The sequence below is a fragment of the Ceratosolen solmsi genome, unplaced genomic scaffold, assembly GCF_000503995.2.
Source record: "Ceratosolen solmsi marchali unplaced genomic scaffold, CerSol_1.0 scaffold47, whole genome shotgun sequence".
Taxonomy (NCBI): domain Eukaryota; kingdom Metazoa; phylum Arthropoda; class Insecta; order Hymenoptera; family Agaonidae; genus Ceratosolen; species Ceratosolen solmsi.
In genome coordinates this window covers 10,421,961-10,438,161 of record NW_011948419.1, presented here as the reverse complement: position 1 = coordinate 10,438,161, position 16,201 = coordinate 10,421,961, and the positions used below count along the sequence as shown (strand labels likewise).

The following is a 16,201-nucleotide window of genomic DNA, read 5'->3' as shown; positions in this document are numbered from 1 at the left end:
ATTGTTTCAGTTCATTTAGGTATAAATTCGATTTATGTTACTATAACGTATAAATATTTATTAGTACATAAACATAATTGGCAAACTATGTAAATAATATAAACCTTTTTCTTACAATATAAATTGTTTTATTCTATTGATAAATATTTGTATATATTAACCATTTTTCAGACATTTTGACTTTGATTTAGATAAAACTTTATATTTCTTTATTGCGGGTCGTTATGAATTTGGAAATAAAGGTGCCGACATATTTATTGAAGCTTTGGCAAGATTAAATCATTATATTAAAATATCTAAGTTAGATATAACTATTGTTGCATTTTTAATATTTCCTGCAAGAACCAATAATTTCAATGTGGAATCACTTAGAGGACATGCAGTAAGTGAAAAATTAAAAAATAGTATTTTAATAAATAATAATTTTTTTTTAAATATAATTATCATTTGGAATGATCTTAATTAACTCCCTGATAAAAATGTAACGCCTTAAAAAAACAAATTAAAAAACAAGTGCAATATATAGTAATATTTCTAGAATAAGGCAAAGAATTTTAAATGCAATATATTTTATGTAATAAAATAAAAAACGCCTATACTAATGAATAACAAAATCATTTCAATAATAAAAATATTATATTGATAATATTCTCGAATATAAAATGTAATAGGTTCAACAAAATCAAACTTAAATATAATTTTTAATAGAAAAAGAATTATTTAAATTTGAACTTAAATTCGAAAAATTAATTTATAATAATATACGATATTTCTATCCTGTTGTTTATTTATATAACAAGGTTATTGAACAACATTATAATCAGATTTAATCAATTAAATTTCACATTTTTATCAGTAAGATAAAAACATCAGTTTTTATTTCAATGGCTAATAGGATAACTCCTTATTTTTTTTGATAAAGTAATCATTATTGATGCATTTATTTCTCCATTTTCTTCTTCATATCCATGTTCATCTTTCTTATTGTTTTTGCTACTTTCGAAAATTATATTATGTAATAATAATGTCTGGGATCAGACTAAAAACCTCCCTTTGATGGTGGGTGGAGGTGTTGCTGGCAAGTGGCATGGGCAATGCAATTATTCAATACTACTTGTAGAGTTTAATATCTTTCCTTTTATTAAATATAATAAATATAACAATTAGTTTGTGTATTCTCGGTAGAGTGAGGCGCGACTCCTTCCCCTTACAAGCCGAGTCACTGTAGTAGTAGACGCGCACTGGAGGGGCGAGTGCAATACTACCTTAGCCGCCGGTGTAGCGTGAGCGCCGCTGCTGCTGTATGGTGGGGAGGATGTCCTTGTTGCATCACTGCTTACGTGAGCGTGAGTTTATTGGTATTGGTTTATTGGTTCCCTGAATTGCTTGATGCTCTACTTACGTGCATAGATGCAGTACTGATGCTTGTAGAGTTACCGCTTGCAGGACGAATAATGAGCCCGTCGTGGAGACTGTATGATTATTAATTTGCACTTCTACAATGCGCGTCAAGCGCTGCTTAAATATTCTCGTGCGAGCTGAAAGCGCCGATAGCGCACCGGTGTCTGTTACTATGCCGATCATAATGGTGACGTCACTAAAATATAGCCTTGAAGAGTTCACCGGCACTGCTAGTCAGAATTCGAATCTAATATTCGAGTATTCTGCGTAGTAAATTTCCCGAATTCGCTGAATTGTGTTTATAACGTAAATGTCCGGGAGCTTGTGCCTCTCCCACTTTTGTATTCCGCTTTTAACTGCTTCAATCCGTAACAAATGTATTGTTCCAGTAGCTATATTTATTACATAATATCTAGAAACAAATAACTACTATAATAATGTATACAAAAATAATGTTATGAGGTAGATAATTAATTAAAATAAATAGCAATCTTTGTTTTTGAATGGATTACACAATCTATACTCTTACATCTAAAATGGATATTGTATTATAATTTTTCAAATTAGACGAACATTGTATCCAATAATATTGTTTGATATCATGAACTTTCATACGTTAGATAGTAAAAATTTCAATTAAATATAGATTAGATATACTGTTATTCTTTAGAATTTAAAGTTCCTTAAATGATAAAAAATTTAAAAAAATACAGATAATTTTGCTTTTGTCCTTGTATGCTATTTATTCAGTTTTAAATTCATTTTATAAAAGATAACTAACATACTAATAATATTAAAATAATAATATTAAATGTTTTATAATTTATTCCATATTTGGACCAACATTGTAAAAAATGCTCATTATGTTATAAAATTTATGTTCTATCATTATTTAAATTAGATTTTTATAATAATGTTAATATATAAATAGTTACATCAAATGCTTGAAAATATTGTCTGTATTGAAAATAATGGATATTAGTTGTTAAATTTTCACTCATTACGATGTGATCAATTCTTATATGCTTATGCAACGCCATTATCTTCATATATGCATATATGTCTATAATGTATATCGTATACATTATAATGTATTGTAATATATTGTTTTTTGTACCTTTTAAATATTTTTACAGGTACTTTTTTGTTACAGAGTGTTTAATACTTGATATAAATATTAAATTATCAAAATGCCTATTTTTAAGATACGAATTATATTTAAAAAAAAACATTATGATTCTACATATTAAAAATTTTTTAATCGTATTTTCTAGATTGTAAAAGTAATTTTCATGATAAAACTATTTTGAAATTATTTATGCGTTTTATACATAATATAGCTTTTCTTCGGGAATCAATTCGTAAGTCAATCGTTAAGTTTCAACGAGTGTGATTATTAAAGGGAATTTAATTTATTACATACATTATTCATAATGTACACTTTATTAGAATTAAATGTCTTAATTATGTCAGACATTTTATAGTGTATACTATAAAATAAAGCGAGTTTATGAAATACTTCACAAATAGACAATGTATTTAGAGTACATTAGTATCTTATTATAGAGTTATTAATTTATGCCTGTTCAGAATTGAACCACCCAACAAAAAATAAGAATTTATTGTTTGTTAAAATACGATTCCGATATATCACATTTAAGATTAAGGCGCAATATTCGAATTATACGTTACAAAAATTCACTGGAAATTTAGCCGCGCACTTTGTCTGCATAGCAACAAAAGAAGCTTCTCGAAGTTGTCAAACCTTGCTTCCAGAGCCTCCAAGAATTCATAGCACTAAATGTACGCAATCGTATTTAAGAAGCAACGAACGAAAAAGAAAACAGTCTTTATGAATTACTTAAGTGTAATTAGTGTCAGTAATATCTGTGAAAATCGAACTCGTCTGAAGGAATTCGCGCAAGGTATATTATTATTATTGCTGGCCACCTATCAATATTATCCACACTTGTAAATCCTCGCCTATTTTTCGTGACCGCACCCCGGCCTACGACTATCATAGTTATTGATAGAGTCCGGCTTAATGCTCGTTAGCATGGCAAAACCATACCGATCATGCTGCCCGAAAAGAACGTCTCATGATCATTCATGGTCCGCGTCTACCGTATCAGTAAAGCCCTCTGATTTGAGTCCCTAGCAGACCGCAAGAGAGGGCGCCGATCCTGACAGTAGACCCCTGCCTAAGTCTAAAATTAGTACTGCGAGACATTACCGGTCACACCACAATAAATTGGTTCTGATTAAACCACAAAAGAGGGCGACAACTGTTCGTAATAATCCCCACCACCGGTAGATGTATGTATACCGAGCCGAATATCAGTCAGTCAATTCCAACGTCGAGTCAAGCGCCTAATCAGTCGAGATCCGAATCTCGCTTGGTACTATTCGAACATCGCCGTAAGTGTCGAAGCTCCGCGAGCCAACCAAAGCCCAATATAATTCAAGCACGACTCACACGACATATGACTATAAAATAAAACCCTGAATTATTACTTTACAAAGCTTGCACTCTCAGATGATGTTTCGTCTTAATAATCAGCTGCCTAGTCACTACATTCAACAATTCTCACTACAATAAAGAACACCTACAATACTGTAACATCTAATTAAGTAAAGGTCACTAAAACTAATTGTATCAATCTGAGTTGATGCATTAACCTCTCACCTATCCCTCCCCCCATCATCATTAAACCGGTGGTACGATCTAATCCACCCACTGTAAACTGCGATCATACTGGTGACTGGAATTCCAAACAATGCCCATTGATATTTTGTAAATAGTGAAAGAATTTTTGCATATTATTGAATATTATGAATATTAACCATTCTGATCAATTATATTAAAATAGTCTTAAGGAAAATGGTATTAATTTCATAATGATCGATTACCTTATTTAACATTAATTTTATAGTTTTCGTTCGAAAGAATTTATATATATTTATTAAAATATTGAACTTCTATTGCATCAAGAAAATGATATGAAATTCCTATTTAATACAAAAATATATAATTAATCTTTAATCTATTAAAGAACTATTTAATAAATAACAAACAAAATCAGCAAAATATATTTTATTTTTTATATAATAATCTTTTAAAAATAAATAATTAAAAAATATATATTCAATGTTAATTTGAACTTTATAGGTAACAAAGTCGCTACGCGGAACAATAAATGATATACAACAAAAAATTGGAAAACGAATGTACGAGGCTTGTCTTTCAGGTCGTATGCCAGAAAATAAAGATTTATGTCTTAAGGAAGATTTGATTAAAATAAAAAGGTATCTTTTTGATAATATTAACTATTACGTTCGTTAATTTTCTTTGTATTGATAATTGATAATAAATCTACTTTATTATTTTTACGAATACATAAATGTTAAAATTTAAAAGACTATTGAATATTCATATATATGTTTGCATACAAATTTTGTAAACCAAATTCATTCATTAAATTTGAATAACATTTCAATAAAACAAAATTTAAATGATTATTTATATAAAAAAAAATGTATTGAAAAATTTATATTTTAATTATTTTTTTATTATATAATAATATAATAATTGATTTATTTATAAATAATAAAGTAAATTTGTCTAGTATGTATTAATCGTATTTTATTATATTAATTAAATTATATAATATATTGTGACAAAATTAAGTAGTTTCAAAGTTAAATTTCCAATATCATTATAAAGAAAATGTATGAAAATTATTCATAAATAAAACGACCTTTTATTCACATAAATAAATAATTAGTTTACTCATTCTTAAATGACATAAATAAAATATATAGTTATAAAAAATATATATATATATATAGTGTAATATAAGTTAAATAACTATTTTTTAAGTATTTCTTAAGTATGTCAAAAATTAGAAACGGTCTCTGTTTAAAGCAATTTAATGATTCTAATTTATACAATTTACAATCAATTTAATTATTTGTTATAACGTCTAAGTTGAAGTATTCTGTTTCACAATATATAGTTTTATTAGATTTTAATTATCAAAAGAGTTATTACATAATATATACTATATATTAGCTTAAATTTAATACTGTTTTATAATTTTATTTTTGATTCATATTAATTATTTTTTATTTGAATATAACATTGAGTTATTATTTATTTTTTATTGTCTTTCTATGTTCAAAGTCTGTGGAAATGAAATAACGTCTTGTTTCTTTCTTAGAATAACGTCCAATTCACAGTCAAATTTAGATTTGGTATCGTTTTTATTCTAAATTCAACGCAATACATCTATTTAACCCAACCCAAATATTTCTGTATTTCACATGTGATTTCTAAAATTACTTATCTCGTTAGTTCAATTAACTTATCTAATTTATATTTTAAAAGTAAGAGGGTCCTTTAGTTGTTTTGAATGGTGAATTTTTGTTCGACTTACTAAAATCAAGTAAAATTATAAAATTTTAATGTAAGCAATAATCTTAACATTTATAAAATTTAATTAATATGAATTATGTACAAAAATAAGCAACATGAGTAATTTATATTTATTATATTTTATTATATATATAGCATCTATTATATTTTTTATTTAATTAGTATTATCAAAATATTTAATTATTCAATAAAATATGTATTGTCGGATGTTTTTTATTTTTTCATATTAAAATATTGAAGAAATTTAATTATTTGTATAAAAAAAATTATATATTTATAAAGTTTTGTATAACGGTAATATTACAAAAAATGAAAAACATTTAATTATACAAATAAGATAATTGACTTAAATAAAATATATTAAATATTAATGAATAAATTAAGATTATGCAAAAAAGTCTTTGTTCAACACTAGTGCAACATATTGCGTAGAAATATAAAACACAAAATATGGATGTAATTACAACTATAATAGACATGGACTGAAAAGTTGGTTTTATTTACATAAAAATTAGAAATTGTCAGTAACAAAAATCACTTAAATAATAAAAAGGAAACTTAATAACATATGTTGTGTGCAGTGAATAAATAAATTTTCAAAGATAAATCTTATACTGATGCATTACGCGTCAAATAATTATATAATTGCTTTAAATAAATAATATTTAATTACTAAATTTAGTATCATACATTTTTAGATTGTAAACCATTTTTATAATGAACTGTGGATAAAAATTATCAAAAAAATATTCACTTAATTAAATTTTAAAATGTTCAAAATTAGGTAGAAATATTTTATGATGTATTTATTTTCTTAAATAAAAATTGTTATATAACAATTTAATATTTAAGTAATTATAAATGTTAATATGTGCTTGTTATTAATAATCATTTACTTTCAGATGTCTATATGCTCTTCAACGAAATGGTTTACCACCAGTTACTACTCATAATATTACAGATGATTGGAGCGACCCAGTTTTAAATTCATTTAGAAGATGTAATTTATTCAATACTATTAATGATCGTGTTAAGGTATTTCATCATTATTTTTCAGTGAAATATACGCTATTTTATAATACAATAAGGTTGCACAATATATAATAAAATGCACTTTACGACTTTATTTATATTGAAAAGAAACTAAGAATTTAATGCTCAATAATCGAGAAAAGGCGTATTTATCACAGCGTTTTTATCATAGATCCAATTCCTAACAAGTAATTTATAGAACTGAAAAGAATATAGAAGTATACAAAAAATATAAGCTTTTATATCTACAATTAAATTATTTAAATTATTATTTTATTATTTTTTAATTTTATTACCCAAATATTTATGCATATTAGTTATTCATTTATCTATTAGTATTGAAATTGAAATTGAAAACTTAATTTATATTTAAATAAGTAACTAAAACCCTTAAAGGCAATTAGGAATCAAACTGAATATAGCTTTATATATAGTTGACTGAAAAGTCTTAGTACATATATTTATACAGAAAAAACTTAACTCGCTTCAATTAAGTGTGAAACTTGTAAATATGTTTTTACATCTTATTTAAAGAATTTCATTGAACAAAATATAAAAATATATATTATTAATTGACATACATTTGATGGTTCATTATTAATTTTCTAAAATATATCAAAGTATAATTCTTACTTTATGGTTTTTCGCTTATTGTTTATGCATGAACATCATTGTATAGTTAACTTATGAATCACGTAGACAATTAATATACAAAAATGAAACAGCATGAAAATTCATTTTATAATAAATTCTTGTAGGGACCTTCAAATCTTAACAGTTTTTTTATTATATAAACTTTTCAGTTTAAAGAGTAATATTTTATTGAAGCTTTTTCTCTAATATTCAATGAATAATCCTTTTTTTGTTTTGCATACTATTCTTAGTATGAAAAAATTTAGAATATTTAATTGATTTAAAGTTCATTGTATTTATAATATATTACAATCGTGATCAGCGATCATGCTACCATAAATATTAAAATTTTTCATCAAATACGTTTGGCACAAGAAATTAGTGTAAATGTTTTTAACAATTTAATTCAATTTTCAATCGATACCCTAAATAAATATTTCATAATTACTTGATTTACTCTACATGTCAATATTGTTCCTGTATTAATATTAGCTGCTATGGTTAATATGAGTATTAATTTTTAAATTAATAGGTTGTATTTCATCCGGAATTCCTGTCATCTACAAATCCACTTTTTGGTTTAGACTATGAAGAGTTTGTTCGTGGATGTCATTTAGGAGTTTTTCCATCTTACTACGAACCTTGGGGATATACCCCAGCGGAATGTACTGTTATGGGAATACCCAGTATAACTACTAATTTATCAGGTTTTGGATGCTTTATGCAAGAGCATGTAGCCGATCCAATGAGCTACGGCATATATATTGTAGATCGCAGATTTATAAGTTTAGAAGAAAGTGTACAGCAGCTTGCTCAATATATGTTTGATTTCAGTCGACTTACTAGACGTCAAAGAATTATCCAAAGAAATAGAACAGAACGTCTTAGTGATCTTCTGGATTGGCGAAATCTTGGAATTGTAAGTTATATATATAATTATGTTGCAAGTTCTTTTAATGTAGGAAATTCAAATTTTTAATAAATATTAGATGTACTATAAAATTGAAGTTGCCGTTAATATTATATAAATGATAATAAAAATTTCAAGTTATTTTCTGAAATTATTGTTATTTTTTAAATTAAATTGTATCATTTACTTCTAAATATCTATTATAGACAAATATCTATATAAATACACGTTATTAAAAATAAAAAATATAATTATTATTTAATATATTTATACATGTACAAAATTGGAAATTTCATATATGAGTTATTTGAATTTTGCATACTTATATTAAAATAATATCGAATATGATACAGTTATCATGGATGTTAATTTATATATTTATATACAAATTTTATATTGATTTAAAGATAACAACCTTAATTGCACAAATTCACCTTAAAAATGTTTGTATTTAAAAGAATGAAATTACAAAAAGTTGCAGACTTAGTTTAGATAAATTCAAATACCTGTACTTTAATTATTAAATTTAAATGCATAAGGTATTACTTCATAGTAAGTTTTTAATTATATTCCATTAAATTTAATATAATTACAGTGCATATAATATAGTTTGATATCTTAACTAATACATTTATTACGTATTAATAGAAACGTATAATTAATATAAACAAAATCGTTCATAGAGAAGAAAATGTTATATTTTTTTATAGAAGTATTTATATGTAAAATTTTAATTTTACGTATTTTTATTTAAAATATGTTATATATATTTTTAGTTTATTTAAGCAATGAGTTTCGAATGATTAAAAAAAATTGATTTTATATTGATTTATAAAAAATTTACTAATAATAATTAATTTATTCATTAAAATATGACTCGGGCTTTTTAAAAACTAACATTTAAAAAAATACTGTATTAATTATAAAGGAATAATTTAATGAAGATACAAAATACTAAAAATTATCGAGCAACATTTACTGAATAGGGGATATTATAGTTTAAATAACCAATAGAACAAGACATTGGAAATAAATACTATAAACGATAAAAAATATAAATATATAATTTAGAAATTTGTATTATATGGAAATGTTTTCGTTAAATATCATGATTTTTAGTTCGTACATTATAATTTTTGTAAGAACATTAAAATTTAAAACAATAATACAAGCGTATAACCAGTTTTTATTACCTCGGCTATTAAATAGTATGGTAGTAATATAATCTTCTAATTCTTCCTCAAATTTTGCTCTTTTAGTACATTCTTTAAGTTGTATTATTTAGCTATAGGTTTCAACATATGTACTATTATCATCTTTGTCGTCGTTTTTTTCAACTCAAGTTATTTAATTTTAAATGAATACAATTTTTCTACAAATAAAAATTGAATGTAATGTATCAAATGGTTGCACTTTAAAAATTTACCAAATTTTTGTAATTGTTTTAAGTTCTTTAATTCAATAGTAATTGGCACTTCTTTTGTATATTAAATATGTAAAATATTTCATAATTGCAACAGCTTATTATGAATACTTCATTATTGAAATTTAGAGATTATAATTTCTATTTTTTATATCTTCCTTTATTTCGTTTACAATATGATTTAATACGCTGAAAACTTTAAATTAATATATTTAAAATATATTTATTAAGTCGTTTAAATTATTCAAATTGCTCAAATTAATTTTTGTTTCATTTTTTTATTTACAAAAAATAAAGTTTTTATGCAAAATGAAAAAATATTTTAATGTAAGAAACAAAGTAATTTCAAGGCTCGAGTTGATTTTGCAATGCGATAGAATATTTTATTCTTATACTACTCATTGATGGATGCCTGAAATGAATTTTTGTTTATTAATAATTAGTTAGATATTTAATTTTTTCAATTTATTATTGAATCATAAAAGTAAATGAATTCCAGTCATCCGGTAGTTAGGAGACCAAAGTGGTTGGATTAGACCATACCATCGTTTTCCTGATAGAAATGAGGGGGGGGGATGAGTGAGAGGTTAATGCATCAATTCAGTACAGGCACAATTCGGTTTCATGACTTTTATTTTAATTTAATTTACAATTGATCAATATTTTTATCGGTAGTTGTGAGAATTGTTGAGCCCGACGTGATCCTGACAGTTGGCAGAGAAACTGTAGGGCGTCGTCCAGGTGTGCAAGGTGAGACAGATCTTATCTGCGGGCGTGTTGCTATTGTAGTGCCCTTATGGCAGTAGTATGGAAAATACTCTCTCTCTCTCTCTCTCTTTCTGTAGGCCTGTTGCTGTAGCATCGCCTTTCTACAGTAGTTTTGGGAGTTAAGTTCGCTGGAGACACGTGGCCAACGGCGTAGCTCCATTAGCTAGTTAAATGGACCAGTCTCTTAATGAATACAATAAGCGATTGCGCTAGGTTGGCGCATAGCGGTGTTAATGAGTATCACTATCGCGGGGGGCTGGCCGCGAGCGAGATACGCCTGGCAACAATAGTATGGTAATTCATTGTGAAAGGCGCAAGGCAATAAATGGCGCCCTCGAAGCGGTCTGATGAGAATCAAGTGCAGAGGGTTCCGGTTCCGTGAGCGAATTGCGTCTGGTGGCAACAAGTGGTATTATTTTCTGAAAGTGCCAGAAAATGTCGGCGCCCTCGTAGCGGTATGATAAGAATTAAGTTGCAGAGAGCTTACCGCTAATTTATGCGCTGGACAGCAATAAATGATATTAATAAAATAGTATATACCTTGCATGCATTTCCGCAGACAGATGTTTAGAACTTCTATTGGGTGTGACTTACACTATTTCACTTTGGCTCACTCAACAAGACTGATTTCTTCGACGTGCGCTGTTCTTTATATATGATTGCATAGACTCAGAGTCTGGCACTAATATCTTTGGTGTTACTGTGCCGAAGCTTTCCCATATACCGATAGAGTTAAAATTCTAGGCAATTATGTAAAATTGTTGGAAAGTAAGTTTTTGATAAGTTGTATGATTTTCTTAGGCAAAGGCTTCTAAATTTTTCTGATATTGCGAATTATAATGATTTAAATTGTATGACATTAAATTTTTTTTGTTGGGTGCGCCAATCCTGAACATTAGATTTATAAATATTTTCTATGCGTAGTCAAATTTTTATTATAGTTTTCCTTACATCTGTTGATGTGTACAAATCATTATTTCTATAGTAACGTAGTATAAAAAATTTCGACAAAGAACTGATTGATTTGATTTGAAAAATACAACATATAAATGTTTAAATTGTTTACGAATTTAAGATCTGAAATATATATCTATATAACTGTTTAAGATTGGTGCACCTAACATCAAAACTCCAATTTCACAAAATTGTAATCCTTATAATTCAGAATGTTAATTTTTATTTAAATAATTCAGAAATTTTACTACGAAAATTCTTGGTAATAATTACCGTTTTTGCCTAAGAAAGTCTTGTAATGTATCCGCATAGCAACTACAGAGAATCTCCAACCGGCAAAGGCTTGCTTTCCGACAAATTGACAGAACTTTCTGGAACTGAAAATCTAACAGCACGCTGAAATTTTCGGCATTCTACGCTACTACACATCGCTCAACGGGGATCTGTGCAAAGTACACTACTTATTATTAATTATCATTTTATTGCTATCCGGTGCATTCCATAGCGGTTATGTGACTACGGAGTGCCGCCATTTGCCATGCGTCTCAGTCAGACTACTTACCATTATTGCCACCAGGCACAAGTCGCTCGCGGTAAGCCTTCAGTGATTTCGAATCTTATTCAAACCGCTACGAAGGCGCCGCCATTTTCCATGCGCCTCTAGCATGGATAATTATCATTTATCTACCTGACGCAATCGCTCACAATTTACCTACTGCGAGACTGGTCAAATTATACTGCTAAGGAGCTTCACCACTGGTCACGCGACTCCAGCGAACTTACTTTTCATCTCTACTGATACTTGTGATACGCGTGCAGAGAGATAAATTTCCATAATACAGTTTGTATACCAACTGTCAGGACCACTGAATGACCTTAACAACACTCACTATTATAGGTAAATAGTTTTGTATAAGTATATCATTTGTGTAATGTGGCATGGTCTAATCCAATCACAGCGATCTCTCAAACCGCCGGGTGACTGGAATTCCGAACAATAACGATTGTTAACTTATTAATATAATAAATTTATAAAATACATTTTAATATAAATCGTTTTAGTATTATCAACATGCACGAGTAAGGTCATTAATTAAAGTCTATCCTGAATTAAAATCAGAATTTATGGAAAGTAAAGTTAAATGTTTAAATTATCCACGACCTATAAGTGAACCTTCATCACCTTTAATATCCCGACATACCACTCCTGCAACATCTATTCAAGGTTCAGATGATGAAGATGAATTTGATGAAGAACAAGAAGTAAGTGTATTTTCTATAATTTTTTTTTATAAAAACTCTCAAAATCAAGAATTATTACATTTGCTGTAAACGACTAATTTTTTTCAGATATGAGATTCTGTATTAATTAAACCTCAACTTTAATACAAATTCTAGTTTAAATTTATGCACTGCATATCGATATATACAAACATACTTGTGACTATGGTAACATAATGTGTAATAATAAACGCAAGTTTCTTTGTTTAGTATATTTATAGAAAGGTTGGGGTTATAATATGCCATACTTTCAAATTTAAAAAAAATGCTTGAATAAAAGTAAGGGTCTTAATGCGTTAATTTCATGTTGTTTTACTCACATAATTGTTACCACAGGATTATTTAGTGTCCCCCCAATTACTAATTTTATTATTTTTCACGATATTGCATGTTTTTAGTACATGTTTGTTATGTAAAAGCTCTTCTATAAACTGTCAAGTTTTAACAACGTATATTTCTTTTAGACACACTGTTTTTGGTATCTTGTTATTTTGCAAATATCTTTAATTTATGTCCTTTCGTTTAACATCACGAATTAAGTATTTACCATGTATTGTGTCCCAGTAACACTTCGGATCCTATTTGTTGATTACACATATTATACAAGTTTTAAATTATTATAGTTCAAGCAATAGTATACTGTTTCTACTGGTATTTACTCTCTAATCTATATTAATATGAAAGTATGTTTTTTGTATTATTCAATAAAATATATTTTTACTAATTCTGGTTGATCTTTCTCTGCCTTTGTATATATTTATATATATATATAGGTACACGTGTACAATAATTGAAATTTTTTCTTTATTTATTTTTATGATTTCATAAAATTTATAAATCAGAATATTCCCCATTTTTTACATATAAATAAAAGTATATTAAGTAAACTGCGTTAATTTGTGGGCTTTCAAGTAGTAATCCATGCTTTTGTACTTATACTAAAAATTATTATACACATTCCTCTTTAGTTTTTTATAATAAGAAAAGTTTATAAGAATAAAAATACATATAAAAATAATAAAATTTTCATCTAATTGTATTTTTAATATTGTTATTGATCTCCAAACTTTTTATTATTAAAGTAGCAGCCAATTAAATTTAAATTTCATTTTGTATATTATTTTTATGTATAAAATTATTATTTTTTAATACTTTTTTATGATAATTATTCATTCTATCGGTGTATTTCTATTGTTTTGCAATGTTTATTAATGTTTGAAGTGAAATAATTGTTAGATAATTAGATTTACATTAATAAACCTATTTATATAATTACATGTAATTATTGTACAATAATCATATTTTTAAATTAATTTTAATATAATTAAAGTTTTTAATTCAAATATTTTTAAATTAAAGGTACACTGGAATAATATATCATTTTTAACGAATGCTTATAAATATGCTTTATATTTTAACTTTTTTTCAAAACAAGTTTTTAAACTATGCATTGAAATAAATTAGATTCAATACTTTGCTATATATGTTCTTAGAGGCATTAGGTTTTTCTATTTTCTTCATTCATTGTTTCCATTAATACTGAAAATATATTTAAAATTATTTATTGTTTAATAATTAAATAAAACTGAATTAAAATAAAGTAATAAAAACAAGGAGAAGATTTATTCGATTAAATATATTATAATAATTGAATAAAAATATTCTGTATAGTATTCTTAATATTTTCAAAAAAGGAAACCTAAACTAATATATATTGTCAGTGTTAAACTAAAAATATTTCATTATTTGTAATCCCCTCAAACTCAGTATATAAGTGTACACTTAATTTTTTACATAATAAATATTTGAAGAAAGATTACAAATTTATTTAATTCAAGCAATTTAAAACTAAATTGTATAATTTAGTAAAAATCTATTGTTCATAGTATATATGTATATATTTTAAAATTGTATCCTTTATATAAAAATAATTTAATTGATTATAAATAACAACTGAATCAATAGAATCTTTCAAAATAAATAAAGAACTTTATTCTTTTGAAAATATAATTAAAATTTTTTATTTTTTTAATAATATTCTATTCAAATGAGATATAATTCTTGTATAGTGTGTTCTTGTTTTAGTTTTACAAATTTTCTGTATATACGCAAAAATGAATAGTAACTATTATATGATGAGTTAACACTTGGGAATTAAGGAAACGACGAAGACACATAGTATAGTAAGTAAATATAACAGAGAGGCCTGCTAGCTTACTACAATTGTTTGAAGACTAGATACGAAGAAAGAGAAAAATGAAGGTAAGAAGACAAAATAGTGGAAATCGATATTACAAGTACGAGAGAATGAAAGTGAGAACACGGTTACACTGCTGTATTGGGCTTAAGCTTCATTGTAATATACTCATTAGTGTTTTTCGCAATGATCTGTCTTTTATATAATTATATTGCTGAACAAAATTAGTACACTAAAAGTTACACGTTAAATGTATATATTTTAGTCTCTCAACTAATTCATTGATATGCAGAGTAAATAGATTATACTCTTTAAAACAGTTTTAATAATATTTCTAATTAATTAAATATACATTATGTGTTAATATGGCCTTAAAATAAATAAATATGAAACCACTATTCTAATGAAAGATCTTGTTCGTACAAGAGTGACAAGAGAACTAAGACGAAAGCAAGTACACTTCTATATAGTATGTTATAAGATTTTGTAAGCTAATCAGTTGGTAACAAAAATCATGTTATCAGATAGAAATCATAACTTATAAATCAAAACATCTAAATATAAAAATTTAAATCATTATGAAAAATAAAAACAATTTCAATTTTCGAAATGCATTTAAAAATATAGCGTGGAATGAAGAATCCATATAAAATACTGAAATTTTATAAAAAATCAAAAATCAAAATTATTACATATTTTATTTAGTATGAAATAAAAATGATATCTGGATAATGATTATTCATTTAGACACGTATTTGAAGCATAATGACTAAAGTAAATTATGTATATACCGCAGAAAATAATAAATTTATTTTTATGAAAATTTATTTTTATAAAATGCAACTAAAAGAATATGATATAAATATTTAAAAAATCTTTATATATATAAATATATATATGTATATTCGATATTATTTTGATTTTTTACAAATATTGGATAAGTGCAACTAATTTTCTTACACACTAAGAAATTTTAATATGATAATTATAAAAAATTAATGAATTTTGTATGCTAAAAATAACTTATGTATTTTTTCAGTTACAGGAATTACGGCGGAATGAATAAAGATATTAAATATAAAAATTAATTACACTCTTGTGAAAAAGTGTAACAGAATAACTGATCAAATAATTCATACCTATTAATATGTAATATACTAATAATTA

General features: G+C 25.8%; 1 protein-coding gene across 3 annotated transcripts in view; it reads left to right on the top strand.

The window, feature by feature from the left end:
* GlyS (glycogen [starch] synthase) overlaps window positions 1-16,201 on the top strand; it is a 41,271-nt gene extending 25,070 nt beyond the window's left edge. Inside the window, exons 7-12 of one of the 3 annotated variants that reach the window (XM_011497731.1) lie at window positions 172-382; window positions 4,571-4,707; window positions 6,739-6,871; window positions 8,034-8,420; window positions 12,619-12,819; window positions 16,074-16,201. In XM_011497731.1, coding sequence (XP_011496033.1) covers window positions 172-382; window positions 4,571-4,707; window positions 6,739-6,871; window positions 8,034-8,420; window positions 12,619-12,819; window positions 16,074-16,100 — 1,096 coding nt within the window. In that variant the 3' untranslated portion in view covers window positions 16,101-16,201. Of the gene's footprint in view, window positions 1-171; window positions 383-4,570; window positions 4,708-6,738; window positions 6,872-8,033; window positions 8,421-12,618; window positions 12,820-12,906; window positions 13,257-14,922; window positions 15,085-16,073 lie in introns of those variants that run through there. The other 2 variants (XM_011497730.1, XM_011497732.1) reach the window with 2 other exon arrangements.